Here is a 22,141-nt window from a genome sequence, read left to right as displayed (position 1 = left end):
AGAGAGAGAGAGAGAGGCAGAGACACAGGCAGAGGGAGAAGCAGGCTCCATGCACTGGGAGCCCGATGTGGGATTCGATCCCGGGTCTCCAGGATCGCGCCCTGGGCCAAAGGCAGGCGCCAAACCGCTGCGCCACCCAGGGATCCCTCAGCCTGGTCTTTAAATATAAACAATGACACTTTCCAAAAACCTGACTCGGATGAGATGCCAGAACAGAAGAGCCTTTGAATAGACATGGGGAAAAAAACCTATACCAGTAGTTATTATACAGTGCTAAAGGCCAAAGGTCCCCACATGCACTGTCCAATATGGTACTCCACCACTAATAGATGATTATTTGTATTTTAACAAATTAAAATTAAGTACAATTAAAAATTCATTACTTTAGTTACACTAGTAACATTTCAGTCCTCAAAAGCTATGCATGGCTAATGGCTATATTTTCCAGCACAGAATATAAGCATTTCCATCATCAAGGAAGATTCTATTGCACACAGCTCCTTTATACTAATGGTCCTCTTATTGCTGTAGAAGTAAGAAAAAGTAAATGACCATGTTAGAAAATCAGCCTTGAAAAGGAAAAAGAAGAGTTGTATGCTTGTATTGCAATCAAAAATACTAGATGTATGTTTCTCTTGTTTCTTCTCTATAGTTTTAATAGCTGCTAATTCCAAGAAGTGTTTTATCTCTTAGTTAAAAAGTTACCTAAAAATGAGCAATTTTCAGATGTGATGACATCTTATCAAAGTATACACGAATCAGAAATATTTTCCTGCAACGATTTCCATTGAGGGGCACCTGGGTGGCTCAGTGGCTGAAAGTCTGCCCTTTGCTCAGGGCATGAGCCCAGGGTCCTGGGTTCCATTTCAGGCTCCTCGTGGGGAGCCTGCTTCTCCTTCTGCCTATGTCTCTGCCTTTCTTTATGTGTCTCTATGAATAAATAACACTTAAAAAAAAAAAACAACAAAAATTACCATTGAATGAAATAGTATTTGAAAGAAAAGCTTTCTATATAAGTTACTTATCTTACATCAAGTTAACCTGAACTATAGGGTTCTTGTCTCTTAATGTAACTTTGGCTTAAAAACTTAACTGGTTAAACAGTTTATGTGGCAGGTTTTTCATTAAAGACCTGAGTATCTTAAATTCTAAGAAGCTTTGCTGATGCATATCACACACACACCCACACACACCCACACACACATACACACTTTGTTAAATGTCACATAACACATTATTCGTAACTATCTTTCTCACTGTAAAGTTCTCACATAATGCTTGCCCATATTGTCAAGGAAATGTAGCAGTGTTTTGACAAACTCAGGCTATTTCTTAAGCAATCTGATTACTGAATCCTACATTCTTGACAAGCCCGTGCTTCTCTATTAGAGTTAGAACTTATATATATTTCCTTTTAAAGCAGCTTCATGGAGGTATAACTGAGACACAATAAATCTACTAATTTAAATTCAACGACTTTCAACAAATGTATAAACTCTGTCACCATCACCTTAATTGTGATATAAAATACATGCACCAACTCACAGGATTTCTCTCGAACCTTTGCAGGGAATTCTTTCCCTTGACTGCACACAGGCAACTCATTAATAAATATTCTGTAACTTTAGTTTTAGCTTCTATTCTATAGAAGATAAAACTGAGATAACCCAAAATATACGTAGTCTTTTATACCTGGAATCTTTCACTTAACATAGTATTTTGAGGTCCATCTGTCTATATCAGCATTTTGTTTCCTTTTACTGCCCAGTCATATCTAGTTCACATAACCAATCTGGCTGCTCCTACTGATGGGCCTTAGAGTTCTTTCCAGGTCTTGGCTAGTAAGAATGAAGCTGTTATAAACCTTTGCATGCAAGTCTTCCTGTAGACACTATTCAGTGCTTCATTACCTTTGGACAAGGAACTATGAGCAGTGTTGCTGGGATTTATGGTAAGTGTATGTTTAACTTTTGAAGCAACTGTGTGTCTTCCCAAGTGGCTGTACCATCTTGCTTTATCTAGAGCATGGTGTTAAAGGTCTAGCTCCACCAAATCCTTGCTGATGCCTAGCACTATCAGTCTTTTAAGTGTCGCTCTGTTGCATGTGTAGAGACACCACACCATGGCTGCCATTAGCATTTTTCAAATAGTTTAAATCTCTAGACCATTCCTTAAAATTTGGATTATTTTTTTTAGATTGGAAGAATTTCCTTATACATGCTGGACACAAGACCTTTCACAGATACATGTTTTGTAACATTTCCATATAGCATCCAGCTTGCTTTCCCTTATTCTCAAAGATATCTTTGAAGGGCAGATATTTTTAAATTTGATGTGGACTAATTTATATGAAAAAAATACATATGCTTTTCGTGCTTTTCTTATCCTAAGAAATCCTTGCCTAATCCAAGGTTTCAAAATCTTTTCCACAGTTTTACTTCTAGAAGTTTTATAATTTTTAGCTCTGAACTTTAGGTCAATGATCCATTTCAGGTCATCTTTGCATATGAGGTATCAAATTTTTTTCATTACCATTTGTTGAAAGAACTATAATTTCCTCACTAAATTACCATGGCTACTTTGTTGAAAAGTAATTGACAATATATATATGCATCTACTTCTGGTCTCTGTTTTCTGTAACATCGATGTACATGTTTATCCTTTTGTAAACACCACATAGTCTCGATTTAGGTATTGCCAGCCTTCCAACATTGTAATCTTTTTTCAAAACTATTTCACCTTTCCTAAATCTTCTGCCTTTCCATAAAAGTTTTAAAATCAGCTTTTTGATTTACACAATAAAAGCACAGTAAGATTTTGATTCGATTTGCATTAACATATAGATTCCAATGCATATGATATAGCTGAATTGATATCTTAACAACACTGAATTTCTGATTTATGAATATTTAGCTCCATTTGTCTAGGTCTTTTTAATTTTCTCAGTAATGCTTTCGCAGCTTCCAATGCTTGGCTCTTGCACATATTTAGCTAAATGTATCTTTATTTCATATTTAAGATGATACTATAAATGATAGAATTTAATTTCATTTTCTAATTATTAGTTGATGTCACAATGCAATTGAATATTTTTATAATCACTTTGTATCTTAAAATCAGGAGCCCACTTATTTGTTAAAGATTTTAAAACTTTAGTTAGGATGTTCCATATAGATAATCTTGTTTGCAAAAAAGAAGAAGAAAAAAGTCAACTTTAACTCTTCCTCTCTAATTTGTATGTCATTTGTTTATTATATCAGTTCCATTATACTATAGCATTTATCTATTATTAGCGTTTACAGTGGTTAGCATAATGGTACCTAAACGTTAGGCTACAAGTGGAAAGAATGAACATCCTTGTGGGGAAAGCATTTAGCCTTTCACCATTAAGTATCATATTAGATTCTGACTTTTTTAAGCTACCTTTTGTCCGTTTCTAGGTAATTTTTTTTTTCGTTTCTAGGTAATTTTTATTCCTAATTTTTTATCATGAATGTGTGTTAAACTTTATCAAATGATTTTTCTATATCTATTGAGGTTATTTTTTAATATTAGATTTTATTTATTTATGTAATTGACAGAAAGTGCATGCATGAGCAGAGGGAGGGGCAGAGGCAAGGGAGAGGAAGAGGGTAGGAATCCCAAGCAGATGCTGTCTTAAGTGCAGAGCCCCACGTGGGACTCATTCTTAGGACGCTGAGATCATGACCTAAGCCAAACCAACAGTTGGATACCTAACTGACTGAGCCACCCAGGTGCCCCAAGACAATTATTTTTTTTAATTAGTCAGTTAACACATTGATTTACATGGACTGATTTTCAAGTACAAAACTTTAGAAATCCTGTGCAATCTTGCATTTATGGCATAAAAGCCAGTTGGATATAATATATTATCCATCTTACAAATTACCAGATTCGACTGCTAAAATATTATAAAGGATTTTTGTGCCTATGTTTGTGAGAGGTGTGTCATTTTATATTTTGGAATGTCTTCTCTGGTTTTGGTAAAAGAGTAATGATGACTTCTTTAAAAAGCTGAAAACCTATTCCACTCTGGAAGAGTTCCAACCTCTTCTACACTGGAAGAGTAGAATGGGTATCTGTTTTTTTCTTCCTTAAATATTTCTCAAATTCACTATTGAAGCCATCTGGGTTTGGTGTTTTCTTTGTTATAAGGTTTTTAATTATAAATTGAATTCCCATAATGGATATTAAATTATTCAGGTTATCTGTCCCTTCCTAAGTGAGCTTGGATAGACTGGATCTTCAAAGAATTTGCCCATTTCATCTAAGTTGTCAAATTTATTGGTATAAACTTGCTCACTGTTTTCTATTACTGGTCTCTTTACTTCTGTAGGCTCTGTAGAGATGTCTCCTCATTCATTCCTAATATTGACAAATATGACTTCTCTCTTGTTCCTAACCAAACTGTTTAGAGACTTATTGATTTTGCCGATCTTGTTAAAGTGTTAGCTTTAGTTTAATTGATCTTCATTATAATTTTCCCCTTAACTGATTTGCGCTCTTTTTTATTTTCTTCTTCCTCTTGTTTACCACAGATTTAATTTGCTTTTTTATACTTCCCTAACATCCCAAAATCATTGATAGCAGATTATGCTCTATCTCTAATACAAGCAAATAAGGTACCAATTCCTCTGTAAGCTCAGGTTTAGCTGCATCCTACAAATTTAGGTAAGTTGTGCTTTCATTGTCCCTCAGATGAAAATATTTTAGAATTTCTCTCTTGATTTGTTCTTTGACCTCTGCATCACTTAGAATCATATTGCTTAAAGTCCAACATTGTTTTCCATATATCATTCTGTTATTGATTTTTAGTTTGGGTCTTATGTGCTCATAGATCACACAGAAATGATTTCAATGCTTTTACATGTATGAGACTTGATCTATGCTGGTCTATGTTTGGATTCCCCATTACTGTACTCTGCCTTGGAAACTACTTCCAGTGAACTAAGGCTGTCATAGGACTCATCTATTTCCTTTGTCTAAGAATTACAGTCCTGCTCTGCCCTCTGCCTATTGTCCATTGTCTAAAAAATATGGTTCCTAATATTTTGTCTGGTTTTCTTGTTTAAAGCAAGAGGGTAAATCAAATCCAATATTTCCACCATGCCTAGTTGGTAAAGTCCCATATATAAAGTTTCATCTTAAAAATAAAAATAATCTGTTTACCAAATCTTGGTCAAACAACAGCTATATATGACAGAAGCTCTCTAACAGTCTGTATACAATTTCTAAAATTAGTATTAGATACTACGGTTATATATTCAAACAAGAAACAAGAAAGCCCACATTTATAAATTTTGCTCTGATTTACACTTTTAGTCTCCAAACTACTTAATTTAGATTTCAGATTTATATCTTGCTCCATGAGTTTATCATGTAAGCTTCTGTTTCCACACTATGAAATGAAGGATTTATGATTTCCATGCTGGGGCTTTATTTTTGTAGATATGCTTCTTAAAAGTAGGGCTGACCTTTGGAATTAAAAAAATAAAAGCATGCAAACGAGTTCTAAATTTTACTGAATTGTGCTTACATTATTCTAGCCCATTTTTTTAATTCAGAAAATATTTAAATATGACTTGGACCACTTGTGTAATGACTTAAATTTTGCCTTTAACTCCCAAATGAGAAGTTCTCAACATATGTTTGCATTATCCAGTGATTAACATTAAAACCCAGACAAAAGTCATGAAGACCAAATATTCAGATTTCTTGTGCATTTCGTCATGGCTAGCTCCTCAAATTACTATGCCTCAAAGAGTTTGAAAAACTTCCTAATAGTTAGGAGTGCTATAGGAGTGCTACATTTAAGCTCAAAGGCAGCTAATTCTAATGTTAGATATAATGACAGCTGGCTCTGTAAGTCTTTGTACTTTCACATACACATAAACACACACAAACTGTCATTTCCCCTACTGAATAACCCTAAGAAGGTGGCACTATCATCCCCATATTTTTAAATGCTAAAGAAGACACAGAATTATTAACCTGCCCATGTTCACACGATTATTAAGTTACAGGACACAAACCCAAAATCTTGTCTCCTGGCCATGCTGCTCTTTCTACTCAACAGCTGGCTAATAATGATCTCAATTAAGGGGTCAAGACCAACTTCTGAGATTTCTCCTTTTACATATAGCAACCTCATACAATACTGTTTCTTACAAATCACTAGGGCAATTCTTTCTTTGGCCACTATTCAAGGGATATTCGCATTCAAATTACATGGCATGTCCCACAGTCCTCTAAGTATCTGAAGAGTTCTACTGCTTAGAAACTTCAGCACCTCCTGCTAATATTAATATTGGCCTCCTGCTTCCTGGTGTTCAAAGCAAAGTCTCTAGTTTTTAACCTGTTAGGCCACCATGGAAAGAACTTTTCCTTCACTTGTCTCCTAGGACATCTCTGAATATTCCTTCTCCATCTTATCTGTTGTCTCATCTCTCCAAACTCTATGTACTGAATTACGCCAGGGCTTGCTCATTACACCTCTTCACCTTTCTATGTACACTCTTTCCCCTAGAGAGCTCAGCCAGACTTAGAGATTTAAATGCTCTCTGTATGTTAATAACTCCCAAATGTCCACCTCCAGCCCTGACAGCTCCCCAGATCTGCAGACTTGTGTATGCAACTATTTGACATTTCTACCTGGATGCCAAAGAAGCATCTCAAGCTTAACATGCCCCAAATGGAGCTCCAATACTCCTTCAAATGTGACTGTCCTACACACTTCCTCATCTTCCACTCTTCCAGTTGCTCAATCAAAGCCCTCAGAGTCCCTCTTGCCTTTCTCTTTCTCTCACAACATGTACACAGTCTGAAAGAAAATGCTTTGGACTTGACTTCCAAAGTAAGCTCTATCCAGAACATGACCACTGCTTCCTGTGTCTGCTGCTAATACCTTCATCCAAGCCACCACCAATTCCAGCCTGGATTATTCGCCAGCTCCCAAACTGGTCTCCCAATCCTGCATCCCATCCATCCACTTGCAATTCACTCCATCCTCAGCACAGCAGCCAGCATGATCCTTCTAAGTCATGTTAAATCATATCAATACTCTACAACAAATCTCCCAATGGCTTCCCACCTCACTCAAGATAAAAACCAAAATTCTTCAAGGCCCTATAGGATCTGGTCCCTGTTATCCTTCTGACCTCATCTCCATTACTCTCCCCCAAGATTCACTCCACTCTGGCCATTCTAGCCTTGTTGCTGTTACCCAAACCTGCTAAGCATAATCCCACCCCAAGGCCTTTACACTTGCTCTCCTTCTACCTGGACCATTCTTTTCTCAGTTATCCCCATGTTCTGCCCCTCATCTCCTTTAAATCTAGACTCAGTGCCTCCTGCTGTATACATCATAATCCATCCAGGAAAATACAAACTGCCCAAGGTAGTTGATTAGAGAAAATTCAACATAGAGAATTCATTGTAAAGATAACGTGAAAACTAAAAAAAAAAAAACTGAAGGATGAAGGACTAGGCCTGAGAAAGCCAGAAGGAAGAATGCATAGCCCACAGAGATGAGCTGCTCTAACAAGCTGGACTGAGCCCATAAGCTTGCATCTGCTGCTGTGCTCTTGTCCAGCAGTTCTGACCTAAGTGGGAATTGCCAAAAAGCACTGCCTCACTCTTGGGCTGCACTCAGCACTCGGAGGTATACACTTCCCTATTCCTCCCCAGCTCCTGCTGCCTCCTCCCACTCACACACCCGCAGAACAGGAGCCCCGCTGGCACAGGAGCCTGAGGAATCTTTCAGACTCCCTGACTAGTGTGTCTGGAGGCAACAGGTTAAGTGTCAGGCCCGCCTTGTTACCTTGATCTTGATAAAATTGCAAGACCCCATACTGAACCTGTTCCCTGTTTTCTATTGTTTTGCAGCTCTCATGTAATCCACTCTGTAATACACCATCTTATTCTTGCCTGTCTCCCCTAATAGGATGTAAACTCCGTGCACTCCAAGATTTCTACCTGTTTTGCTCACTGGGGTAAGTAATCCCAGTGACTGGAACTAGCCCATAATGGGCACTCAATAAATCCTGATTAAATTATTAGTGAGCTGGACTCAGCGTTTTCTTCAAACAAGCAGAAGCTAAAACACTCTGGGTGCTGGAAGCCAGGGAATCGAGTGGCACAAAAATAAAAAACACAAAGGCGAATGACAATCGTTAATCATCACTCTGGGAGCTACCACAGGCTCTCTGCTAGCCTGGCATTGGGGTCCCACTTCACTGATTTTATTTAATAGGGTTTGCAGTCTCCCTAACATGTGGTCCAAAGGTGCTTTCAAAGAGGGAATGATCAAACTGCTTTACCACAACTCTGTCACACAGCAGACTGGAGGAATGCATTCATTTCAACAAGGTCCACAACACTACGCTCTTGACCAGGAGTAAGAACGCCTCCTGCCTAGTGCAACACGTGTGATTAGGCTCTCTGAGTCCACCCCTCAGTCACCTGAGGGAGACAGGAGAGCAGAGAGGAAATTAAGGAATAAGTCTTCCCACAAAGCCAGAGTCTATTTCTGAACCTTTTTCACTCTACCATAATAAAGCCTCGGGAAATAAAAGGTTAGTGTGATGATTAAATTAGTAAGCAAGCTAAATTTAAAAACCTCATTGGAGTCCCTTCCATGTCATTAATATTCTAGGTCATCGATAACAGGAAAATGGCAGCACCGCTGTCTGCTGGAGCTGGCCTAATGCTTCGTCCCCTCATGTAACCACGGTTGCTTGCCTTGTCTTTGATATTCAAGGAAGTCAAGAGAACCAAAATCCAAGAAGAATGCCACCTAGTAAAAACTTTATACACTCTACATTCACTCTTCAACTCTTACTACATATAAAAGAAGGATATGATTTTTATCTACTTTCCTTGTGAGAACAGATGAAGTGCCCATTTAACGCTCAGAAAGATGAGAATATGCTTAGAGATAAATAGAGTAACATACCATTTGAGGCCAAATGAAATGACTGCTTTGAATCAGAACCCTGACAGTAACTTGACAAAATCTTATTCCCAGTTTTAATGCAATCACATTGCTCTACCTCACTTGTAAGGCATTCCATTTGCAGCCTTAAAATAACAGGAACTATTTCCCTGCCTAGCCAAATCCATCAAAACACTTGAAATTGTATCTCAAGATACAATATAAATATTCAGTCTTATACACTATTTCATTAGTGGCCCTGGAACACAAAAAATAATACAGAAGTTGTTGATAATTCTCAAAACTCAAGAAATCATTTTCATCAGAACTTAAGCATTATTTGTATAAAAAAGGGAGGGGGGGCTCTCCCAACTCTCATCAGTCAAAGACCAATAAGGACATCAAAGTTCAATGTAGCAGGGCGCCTGGGTGGCTCAGTCAGTTAATCATCTGCTTCAGCTCAGGTCATGATCCCAGGGTCCTGAATTGGGCTCCCTGTTCCTGGGATCCCAGGATCCCAGGTCCTGAATTGGGCTCCCTGCTCAGCGGGTGTTGGTGTTGGAACCAAATCACCCATTGAGTAACACATAGCGGTTTTACACTGTGTTTTCTCCTTACACCTCTGTGCATCCATGAATGATCATGATATACCTACATTAGAGACTTGAAAAGTTGTGTATTTTTAAATATTCACTTTTTCAGATAGCAAGCTAGCAACAGACTCTGAAATAAAAAATGTATTCCCAAATGCAGTTTTTAATGTACAAAACAGGCAGTGTGCCTGTGCCATAGTGGCTTCACTTGCAAATAGATTGGAATATTTTGCCCGTGTGATTTTGACAGTACATTATACAAACCATTCAGTCATATGTATGATAACAAAAGTCAAATTATTTATGGAACCAAGAACTTTTAAGGATCCATAACAACAATTTTCCTCCCCAAAGAAACTCACAGGAGGATAACTCATATCCTGTTATGAAACCAAAAAGAATCATACTTGGTTTATGTAGATTTTACATTTCATAAAGAAAAGCATTGCATTCAAGAGTTTTCAACAGTTAGCAGTGTCTTGCTATACCTATACTCTAATCAGAGTCATATGAAAACATTCAAACTAAATATTAAAATGAATTTCATACAATCTATTTTTAATTAAAATAAACTTTCCTAATTCTTCCTTGGAGAAAGTAGGCCAGTGTTATACAATCACGCACATCTATGATTTATAAAGGTCAAATGGCAGATCTGAGACTAGACGAATGGGGAGAAATACTAGAAGCAATTTCAATCAAGGTTTATGTACTCAAAGACTCTCAAGTCTCTAAAATCTTATGGGAAACAGAAATCATCTATTGCAGCCCTTCCTGTAGTGCTGAGGACCAGGTCCCAGAGAAGGGGTGCAATCCAGGCACGGCCATAATACCACAGGGCTGACTCGGGTACTGGACACCAGAATGTCAAAATCCAGAGCAGAAATGGAACATCGTGGGACACCATGGAACTGTGGGACATTCCTGGGTCCTGGGACATGCATGAGGCCATGGGACACAGGGAGTCATGTCACAGAAACAAGGCCTGTGGCTCCCTTCTGGCATCCCCGTCCTTCTGCCTTGGAGGGTAACTGAGGCTGCCCAGGCTATAGCTTCCTCAGCCCCGAGGGAAGCACAAAGCAACACAGTGGTCCCAGGAACTGAGGAAGCCATGAGAAGAGCAGTAATTGGTGGGATAATGGGCAGGAATGATGGCTAATGGGGCAGTAAGAAACGTGTAACTTGGCCAACCTACAGACTGGTAGAAAGATAGCCTCTCCCAGGTAGGAAGAGGCTGGGCCTCCCAGTTAAGTTATCCTGAAGAAGACAGTTACAAATATGTCACATGTCACTGCTGCCAACATTTAACAAATCAATGCTTCTAACACACAAATACAATGGAATATAATTATGATTCAAAAGAAAGACGCGGGATTTGTGAAAAAAATTTATACTGTGCTAAGAGAATAGAACCCTAGTTCAAAATCCTCTGTTGTACCCTGTCAATCTTGGTTCCTTCAATCTCCTAAGACAACACGTGGAGATAAAGACAGTTGTTTAAACTGAAGGCCCAGTGCCACTCCCAGTCCTGTCCCAGGGATGGCCCAAGCTGGAACACCCCAATTTGATTCCCTCAGATGCCCCTCCCAAGATCTGGGGCCAAACGTTGCTAATCCTGTACGAAGCACTCACACCACTCTTTCCTCAGTTCCAAAAACAAATCTCTGGCCAATTGATGAATCCGGAAGTAGGAAGGCAGTCAAAGTGGACACCAAGGAGTCAGAGATAAAGATCTTGGAGACCCTAGAGTGGAATGAATAGTGCCTCACCTGGTTCTGCGGCACGAGTAATCTTAGTGATCATTAATACTAAGCACTACCAGCTAAGGCACTGAAGAAAGGCTTCCAGATTAGTCATGATCTTAAGGCTCTAAGCCAAAGGAGGCCTATGTGTGGCATGACTCACCCCACTGGTGGTCGTCCTCTGCGCATACTGTGAAATTGTTGCCCATAAACCAATTCCTATAAGTGGAGCACACTCTGAATAGCAAGCATGCTGGGTAAACTTTAATCAATAAACAAACAAAGGCAGACTATGGCACTATTGCCTTAAGTGGACATTAAACATTTAAAACTCATTTCAGAGATGGTTATGAGACTCAGTAAGCATGCTGAGAAACATGCTGTCTTAAAGGGTCACTATTTTTTCCTTCTTTATTGGAACAGACATGTAAGCAAATGACAAGGACAGAAGTGTAAACAGTGTGTCTGCAATGGGTCGGGGTGTTTTAGCAGGCCCTGCACAATCACAGAAACATATTCCAGAACACGCATCATGGGAGTAACCTTGCAAACACAGCAAGCTGCTAGAGCATGTTGAGCAATGAACTCTGCTAGACAAGAGAAGCCCACGGTGGCAAATATTTTACCTGGGATCGGGGGAGAAGATCCCACCAGCACCTTCCGCCTACCCAGGTAAATCGAATCAAGACTTCAATAAAACGTGCTTCGTTGTACTAAGACGTGAACGGCAGCATCTGGTCCAACTCATCAGCCTCTTGTGCAGAGTGCCTCCGATGCACGACATTAAATCATGAAATTTTAAGTGTATGCAGAAATCAGGAATTTAACACTCAAGATTACCCAGATTACTTCCTTTGTCTTTCCCACATCAGCCTTCCATCTTCCTTTCTCAAACGTTCCTGGAGAGTCACGCTTTACACAAAAGTGTCCATGTGGCCCAGCAATGGCCACCTGCTCAGCTGTAACATGAGCCATTTCAAGGACGGCCTGGGCTCCTAACATCCCCCAGGGACTCTCCCATGTGTGTTGATTAAGAGCCTCACCCCTTCTTCAGAGAAGCCTTCCTTCCTAAAGCCCCATACTCCTGGTCCAAGACCTGCCGGCTCCTCCTGAGCTGGGACAGAGAGGGGAGGTCCTCAGGGACCCTCTCTCCCTCCAGCCACCTCCACCCGCTAACTCTCCTGCAGCCTGGGTGCCCCGGTCTCCCTCCCTCCGACTCACTGGAGGTGGGGTCTCCTTCCTGTAAACTAATCCCCCACCTGTGCCCAGTATCCTATCCCCTCCCACAGCCCCAGAGACCCTGTCTAATCAATTTTCTCCCCCTCTCTCTGCACCCCCTTCCTTCACCTGGCCTTTCCCCATCACCACTTAAGGATGATTAAGTAATGCTCCCTTAAAAGCTGTCCCCTGCCCTCACATCCCTGCTGGCTAAGTCAATAACTGTCTCCTTTTATATTTACTTCTTCATCTCACATTTGTTTCTCTGCTTATTACCATGCAGTTTCTACCCCTGGCACTGCCCTGAAACTGCTCTGATAAATGCCATTTGTTACAGGCTTAATTGTGTCCCTAACCCACCCCACCCCAACAAGGTATGTCAAAGTCCTAACCTTAGTATCCACGAATGTGATCTTACTTGGAAATAGGGTGTTTTCAGATATAATTAGTTAAAAGGAGATCATGCTGGGTGAGGGTGAGCCTGAAATCCAATACGACCAGAGTCTGTATAAAAAGAGAGGCAGACAAAAAGACACAGCTACACCAAGAGAATGCCACATGGCTGCAGTCTCAGATTGGGGTGACGCATTTACAGGCCTAGGAATGCCAAGGACTGTGATCAACTCCCAGAGGTTAAAGGAGGGTTTTTCCCCTAGAACTGTCAGAGAAAGCATGAGCCTGCTGACACCCTGGTTGGTTTGTTTTTTTCACTTCTAGCCTCCAGAACTGTGAGACCAGATATTCCTGGTGTTTTAAGCCACCCCGTGTGTGGTATTTTGTTACAGCAGCCCTAAGAAACTCATACACAGATTATAAGACTTTCAGTGCTACCCCAGCGAAGTCCTGGACAAACCAGGACGAGTCTGTCACTCTGCCGTCTGCACCACATCTGCCTCAAACTCTGTATTATCAGATACTCGGAGGGCAGCCTCTCCCCCCTTGGATCCCATGGTGCCTCACTCTCAACTAGACAGCCCACCTGATGGCAGCTAGGATCTCAGCTTTCTCAATCTCAAATCATCATTTTAGATTCCCTCCTTTATTCTATATGCAATGATCAGCCAAGAACTTAGGGATCATACTCAGTGTCTCCTTCTCCCTCCTGTCCTACATCCATGAAATCATCAATACCTCCTACGCATTTCTAGAACTCGCCTAATTCTTTACATTTCTGTGACCATCCCTCCAGCTTACTTCCTCATGATTGCTCCCTCTGATCACAGCAGCAATCCCAGGCTGGGCTCTCTGTGCTGCCTTTGCTATTCTAAATACGGGCTGGGAAACTTCTTAAAGGGTTTTTAGATACTGGGCTAGAGGGAAGCCCTACAACTACTTTAGCCTCCTCGTCTTCATAACCTGAACTACAATTTCATGGTTTACTGTGGAGGAGACTTGCCAGGACCTGCTGTGCTCCCCTCCCTCACTTCAGGGCTTCTGCACTTGCTCTTTTCCTCTCCCTGAGACACCTCTCCATTCATCAGACTCATAAACACCTTCTAACAATCACTTGGGGCTCAGCTTTGCTGTTACTTAATCCCAGAAACCTGTAACGATTCTCCTAAAACCTAGGCTGCCTGGTTCAGATGCTCCTCTCTCAGGCTCCCCCAGCACCCAGTGAAGACACCTATTAGGACCCTGAATAGAATGTAATGCAATGTTCCTTCCGGTTTATATTCCTAGAGCTATTCTAGACCTTTAATGCGGATTCTGTTTTTTGCTTTATCTCCTCAATATTTAGCAGAGACCCTGTTACATAAAAGGCAAATGTTTGTTGAACATTTGCTCCAAATTAAACACAAGCAAATTAAAATTATGCTGAGATATCATTTATGAATTATGGGATTACTCCACATCCTGAAGAGTGCTAGTACACTCTGCTGAAAAGGCTGGTGGGAGACAGATCCTCATATCCAAGACAAATGAGAACACAAAATGGTGCAACCTTCATGAAAGGGTATTGGGCAATATCTAGCAAAACCACATATGCATTTACCCTCTGACCTAGCAATCCCAGTGCTAGGAACCTCTCCCAATGGTACCCTTGCAAAGGATTAAGAGATGTTTGTAGTAGGCATTACTCATTATAACACTACCCATGACCACAAAAATGGTCAAAAAAATACTCTAAATCTCTCTCAGTGGGGAGTTCTGTTGAGTATACTATGATTCATTACAGTGGAGAGCTATGTGCTATGAAAAGGAGTGGCACGGGGGCACCTGGGTGGCTCAGTGGTTGAGCAGCCCAGGGTGTGATCCTGGGGTACTGGGATCGAGTCCCACATCGGGCTCCCCATGGGGAGCCTGCTTCTCCCTCTTCCTGGTCTCTGCCTCTCTCTGTGTGTCTCTGATGAATAAAATCTTTAAAAAAAAAAAAAAAAAAAAAAGGAGTGGCACAGAGTCTGCCACTGGGGAGTGGACTCCAAGATATATCTCCATGTCAAAACTGCCAGACAGAGAAAAGAAGTGTGGACCATAAAATATAAGTGAAAGGTTAGATAAGTGCAGAGAGAGAACGGGGTAGAGAAAACACAAGTGAAGCCAGTTTTTCCAAACATTCCTTGTTTTCATTAATGAAACTTTGAAGCATTATATAATAAGGTAAATCTTTAAAATTTCTAAAAATCAAAAGTTAAATTAGACAAATGAAATGAACTGGGTTTCGAGTTGGTAGCATAACCATGCAAAAAGGAAATCACTTCAAGTGATTTCAAAGTCGTCACTTTGCTCTAATTTCCCAAGAAGGGAAGGACTACAAGAAGAGAAGCAGATCATCTTACAGCATTTTCAGTAGTAAAAATGACTAGAACTGCTGGACACTAGCTCTGAAATGATGCGGTGTACACTGCAGGAAGGGCGAAGGAACAACTGTGTTGGCTGCATAGACTCAGGATTTCATGCATGGGACAAAAAGACACAGACATCAGGTGGAAGAGAGTCAGAAAAGTCATAGAGTCCTGGAGATGAAATGGAAGTATCTGGAGGAAATTACGGTGCATTTTAAAAAATTTTTCCTTAGCTCTGAACACTGAAAAGACCTAACACTGAAGACCTCCACGCTCAAATCAGCCAAAATGGCTGATTCTCAGGTCTACAGAAGAAAGTGGCTGAGAAGAGCCAGGAACATCTTGTTGTCCCAGAATAAGCAAGCCATCAAAGGCGGCCATGGGTTATGTCAGAAAAGCTTTGGAACCAACTTTAAAAGGCTACCATGGGCTTCACGTGAGATGATTTCACCATCTATGAGCATCAAAACTGGAATTGCCTGAAATGTTTCAAATGTTAAAATCAATACATTAACATTGATTCTAATAACCAACATAAGAAAATAAAGCAAAACAAAAAGTAAACATAATATATTATTGCCCCCTGTGGATAACGTTAGAGAACCAACTAACTAGTCTAAAAAACAAACAAATGCTAGAAAAGGGAAAAAAAAAGGATTTATTTTGCCTTTCCTATATGAGCTGGGCCCTCAGGATATTCAAATAGTTGATAAAGGAAAGTTACCTTATATAAAATATTCTTGCTGTTAAAATGAAGAAATAATAATAAAATTAGGAAATCCCAGCTTTACACCCTTCAATAAATCAGTAGATTAAGGACGCAATCATCAGTGACTGCTAATTTCACACCTGGACATCACCGGGCTCCCCACAGGAGGACACTGCAGCATCCATGCCACAGGCGAGACAAAAAGATTCAAACCTGAATCTAAGCCACCTCTTGATCTACTATGCATTTATACAAATATTCGTGACCAAAGAACATTTGAACACCAATGGGATACACTTGGCAAAAGTGAGAAAGGCTACAGGACAAAGAGCTTGGATTTCCTCCATAACTAATTTGCACGGGAAGCAACAGCAACCACAACAAAAGGGAGATTAGAAGAGCGTCAAGAGCCACGCCAACCAACTGCAGTGTATGAACTCCATTTAGATCCTGAGTCAGTCCAACTGTTAATGAAATGCATCGGCCTTCACGAGACCATCAGGGATCTCACAATACTCACTGGATGTCAAATGATTTTATGGAAATGGTGTTTTGGGATTTTTTTGTGTTTCTTGACTGATGTGATAATGGTGCTGAGAAAGAAAGCTTTGATAGTCATGAAAGGAAATATTATAAATACGATTATATGATTTTTTGAATTTGCCTCAAAATAACTTGGTGGGTGTAGGGTGGAGCATGCATGAGGATTTAAAAGAAGAAAGGCAGAGCATGAATTAATAAATGTTGGGTTGGGTGTTTCTTAGACTATTCTATTTTTGCATATACTTGAAATTTTTCACAATATAAAGTTTAAAACACAACAAACCATAAAGCTATTTATTGCATGAATTATTAAAATATAATATCTGATTAATTATAGTTGGCCTGATAATATAATGCTAAGTTTCTTGAGGACAGGGACAAAGACTGATTTATTTTTCATCCTGAATGCTTTAATGTGCCCAGGGTAGAGACTGCCCTAAGTAAATTCTGATAAATAAAGGGGTAAATGACTGGATATACATACTAATTAATTAATCCTACAGATCCACTGACATTCTTAAGATGTTAAATCAATTCTGTCTGCCATGCAGTGTCAGATAAAGACCAAAGCATAAGTTTTATGGTAAGACTAATAAGGCTTTGTTGGGAAATGCTGAAGTGAATAATTTTTTGTTTTACTTGGTTTTATTGTTATTTCTGAAGATCATAATTTTAGTGTATGGTTCAATTGCCTCGGAGACTCTCAGCACATCTTAAATAAAGGTGACCTCATCAAGAATGGGATTTTCAACCTGTGAAACTCTGATTTTGAATTCTTCTTGAGAGAGTAGTGATCAGTTTTGGGATAGCAAATTCTTACAATGGAAGATTTTGTATTTTTGCTCATATTTTAAACAATATCTAAAACAAGAGTCACAGAATGACAGAGCAATAACTGAACATGGAAAAGTGCACGTAAGAGGTGCCCTTGTCAATTTACACATTTAATGCAATCTCTATCAAAATACCATGGACTTTCTTCAGAGAGTTGGAACAAATTATCTTAAGATTTGTGTGGAATCAGAAAAAACCCCGAATAGCCAGGGGAATACCAAAAAAGAAAACCATAGCTGGGGGCATCACAATGGCAGATTTCAGGTTGTACTACAAAGCTGTGGTCATCAAGACAGTGTGGTACTGGCACAAAAACAGACACATAGATCAGTGGAACAGAATAGAGAACCCAGAAGTGGACCCTGAACTTTATGGTCAACTAATATTCGATAAAGGAGGAAACACTATCCACTGGAAGAAAGACAGTCTCTTCAATAGATGGTGCTGGGAAAATTGGACATCCACATGCAGAAGAATGAAACTAGACCACTCTCTTGCACCAGACACAAAGATAAACTCAAAATGGATGAAAGATCTAAATGTGAGACAAGAGTCCATCAAAATCCTAGAGAAGAACACAGGCAACACCCTTTTTGAACTCGGCCACTGTAACTTCTTGCAAGATACATCCACGAAGGCAAAAGAAACAAAAGCAAAAATGAACTATTGGGACTTCATCAGATAAGAAGCTTCTGCACAGCAAAGGATACAGTCAACAAAACTAAAAGACAACCTACAGAATGGGAGAAGATATTTGCAAATGACATATCAGATAAAGGGCTAGTTTCCAACATCTATAAAGAACTTACTCAACTCAACAACAAAGAAACAAACAATCCAATCATGAAACAGGCAAAAGACATGAAGAGAAATCTCACAGAGGAAGACATAGACATGGCCAACAAGCACATGAGAAAATGCTCTGCATCACTTGCCATCAGGGAAATACAAATCAAAACCACGATGAGATCCCACCTCACACCAGTGAGAATGGGGCAAATTAACAAGGCAGGAAACCACAAATGTTGGAGAGGATGCGGAGAAAGGCGAACCCTCTTGCACTGTTGGTGGGAATGTGAACTGGTGCAGCCACTCTGGAAAACTGTGTGGAGGTTCCTCAAAGAGTTAAAAATAGACCTGCCCTACGACCCAGCAATTGCACTGCTGGGGATTTACCCCAAAGATACAGATGCAGTGAAACGCTAGGACACCTGCACCCCGATGTTTCTAGCAGCAATGTCCACAATAGCCAAACTGTGGAAGGAGCCTCGGTGTCCATTGCAAGAGGAATGGATAAAGAAGCTGTGGTCTATGTATACAATGGAATATTACTCAGCTATTAGAAATGACAAATACCCACCATTTGCTTCGACGTGGATGGACCTGGAGGGTATTATGCTGAGTGAAATAAGTCAATCGGAGAAGGACAAACATTATATGGTCTCATTCATTTGGGGAATATAAAAAATAGTGAAAGGGAATAAAGGAGTGAAAATGAGTGGGAAATATCAGAGAGGGAGACAGAACATGAGAGACTCCTAACTCTGGGAAACGAACAAGGGGTGGTGGAAAGGGAGGTGGATGGGGCTGGGGGTTACTGGGTGACGGGCACTGAGGTGGGCACTTGATGGGATGAGCACTGGGTGTTATGGTATATGTTGGCAAATTGAACTCCAATAAAAAAAAAAAAAAAGGAGGTGCCCTTGTAGTCCAAGGGTGCCAGTCCCTCACCTTTATAGGAAGTGACCGGGTGCTCCGCTCTCTGGCACTGGGATGTATCTGTTTCTGGCTGGGCGAGTCTCCACCACCCCAGGCTTGAGAAAAGCCACGCAATGACGCAGGTCCCCTTCATGGTGAGCAGAAAGCCTTGGACTCCCGGCACTTGTCTTCTAACCAGAAGCTCCTCTTCCTGTCATGTGGGGAAAGTGCCTAAAACACACAAAAGAGAAAAATTAGATGAACATGAGTTCAGGTTTTCTGGTGGGTGGTCTTTTAGGAAAGCTGCATCACTGTCTTTAAAAACGAAAAGTGTTCGAGTGCCTGGACAAATCTTTTTCCTAGGTGATGTTTCAGATATGTGTGAGTATGTACCAGGGCAGACCTTGCTTCCTGCCCATAATTTTCCAAAATAACCCATTTATTATAAAAAGACAAATATTCAGGTTTAAGCTGTACCATGTCATCACTCCTAAAGAAAGCAGTTTGTTTAAATTTTTGCAAGATATTACTTATTTGAGAGAGAGAAAGGGAGGGAGGGAGGGAGGGAGGGAGGGAGGGAGGGAGGGCATGAGCAGGGGAGGGGCAGAGGGAGAGGGAGAAACAGACTCCCCACTGGGCAGGGACTCCGAGATCATGACCCCAGCCAAAGGCAGATGCTTAATTGACTGAGCCACCCAGGCACCCCAAGAAAGCAGTTTAATAGTTGTGATCGCTGATCATTTTTCTCTTGGAACATCTTCCTCACCCCCTCGTGCTAGCACAGATCTACACATGGAAACCCTAAGGATCTCTGCTCTTTTCTTTTTGATATCCAAAGTCTCCATTTAATCCAAAGCCTCCACCACTGCCTTTTCCCAATAACCTGACTGATACTAAGCTACCCAACTCTTAAAAACTGCCCATGTTTGGTGCATTTATCCTTTGAAATTTATAGATGACCTGCGTGCAAAGTTTCTGGCCAGAAATCAAGCACAGTTCAAATAAAAACCCATAGTGAGCACCTAGTGGGTGAAATGAAATTGCTATGCTGGGAGCTGGGAGACTTTAAAGATGATGAATAATTTAAAAGATTAATAAGCTTTAAAATAAGATGGGCTTGTAAAAAATAACTAAGCTAAGCTGTTAGAAAACCTCGGAAAGGGGCAGGAGTGCTATAGGATTAGGATCTTGAAAGCCACCACCATTTAGAGGAAGCCAGGGTGGGTCCCATAAGTTGTTCACATTTGAGTTTCATACTGCAGGCTAAAGAGGATTTCAACAGATAGATGATTCTGGAAGTGCATCCCAGGCCAAGGGAAGAGGATAAAGAGGTGTACTGGACGGGCAAGAAGAAGGAGGATGTCACGATAGTTTGGGGAACGGTTTACTGTACTTGAGCCAGATCTCAGGAGATATAGAGAGGCGTTCCTGGGAAGCAATTTAGACAGGGGGTTGGGCTAAGATTTGGAAGGGGTTCTACAACACAGTCTGAGGTCTCTATTTCTCTTCAACAAGCTACCATGGTAGAGTAACTGCAGAAGAAATTTAAACAGTTGTTCTCAGAATAGCGTACACAGGAAATTGGATAGCGAAGAGCATAAAGATAGAGAAGTTCATTTGACATGACAGGAACTGTTCAGATGAGAAATAAATGAAGCTGTGACTTACTCCGGGTGTTACCAATTTGAATAAAAATTCAAGCATGCACAGCAAACGCTCAATGTGAGGGGTAAGGGGACGTATGGCAAATTAAACACGGCCACTGCTTCCTCGACTTTCCTCCCATGGAAGCTGGGTTTACTCCCATTCTCTTGAATCTGGACTGGCTCTGTAACTGCTTTGTTCAGTCGAATTTAACTGAAGCGATGGCATGCTAGTTTCCAAGCCCAGACCCTAAGAGATTGGGAATTTCCACTTCCTGTCTCTTAGAATACATTCTCTGGGGTGCTAAGAAACCCGAGAGAAGTCCAGATACCCTGAGACAGCCATATGACAGAGACCACACACAGGGATACCCAGTGACATTCCCCACTGAGCCTGGCTGGGCATTCCCCACCAAAGAACCTGATACGTGAGTAAAGCTGAACCCCACCAAGTAACTTCAGTATCATGAGAGCCAAAGAATCACCCAGTTGAGTCCTGCCCAAATTCCTAACCTCCAAAGTATGACATATAACAAAATGGTGTTTGTTCTAATCTGCTATGTCTGGGGGGAAAGAAAGCAAAGAGGCACAGACAGACTCAAGATAGAGAATACTAGTGACCATAAGACTAGTGATGCCCCTCATTTAAATATCATAATCAACAGAAGAACCTTGTTTATTTTTTTTTTCTTTTTAAGAACTTGGTTTAGATGAGAATATGATCACTTACTTTTACGTGTGTTGGGTTTAAGATGCTGAGAGAATATTTAAGGGCATGTAGCAGGCTGCCGAAAATCCAGTTTGGACACTCAGAAAACCAGGAAGTCAGAGACAGCACACAAGGTTTGGAATACTCACATTCTGGGAGTGGCTAAGCTTCATTGGAGGAAAGCATGGAAGGAAAAGAAAGGGCAAACCATCTGCTGGGAAACTGTAATTTAACAAGTGACCCCCACAAAGAAAAGGAAAATAGAGATGGAGCACCCAAGGCAGAGGGCAACACAGACGTCCAGCTAGGTTGGAGCACAGACATAACACATTTTATTTTAATTTTTTTAAGATTTATTTATTGGGGGCGGGGGGGGCAGTGCATTAGAGTTGGGTGGAAGGGCAGAGGGAGAGAGACAGTCTTCAAGCAGATTCCACCCTGAGCATGAAGCCCAACTCCAGGCTCAATCTTGCAACCCTGAGATCATGACCTGAGCTGATGCTCAACAGACTGAGCCACCCAGGTGCCCCAGCATTACACATTTTAAAAAGAGGCCTGTTGAACTATATCCTGGGGAGGCACAGCAAAGACCATTAACTTTTTCTCCTCCCAAATTTTTCTTTAAATTCTAGTTAGTTCACATATAGTGTAATATTGGTTTCAGGAGTAGAATTTAGTGATTTGTCACTCACATATATAACACCCAGTGCTCATCA

General features: G+C 40.6%; 1 protein-coding gene across 1 annotated transcript in view; it reads right to left on the bottom strand.

Annotated features, from left to right (window-relative positions):
- The window catches only part of SEMA5A (semaphorin 5A), a 473,566-nt gene that overhangs the window by 284,487 nt on the left and 166,938 nt on the right, over positions 1-22,141 (bottom strand). The window contains 1 exon segment of the mRNA XM_038583333.1: positions 19,107-19,304. Within this exon segment, the coding sequence (XP_038439261.1) occupies positions 19,107-19,227 (121 nt within the window). The 5' untranslated portion in view covers positions 19,228-19,304.

The sequence above is a fragment of the Canis lupus genome, chromosome 34, assembly GCF_011100685.1.
Source record: "Canis lupus familiaris isolate Mischka breed German Shepherd chromosome 34, alternate assembly UU_Cfam_GSD_1.0, whole genome shotgun sequence".
NCBI classification, from domain to species: Eukaryota; Metazoa; Chordata; class Mammalia; order Carnivora; family Canidae; genus Canis; species Canis lupus.
The sequence above is the reverse complement of the archived record's forward strand: the minus strand, read 5'-3'. Positions and strand labels throughout refer to the sequence as shown.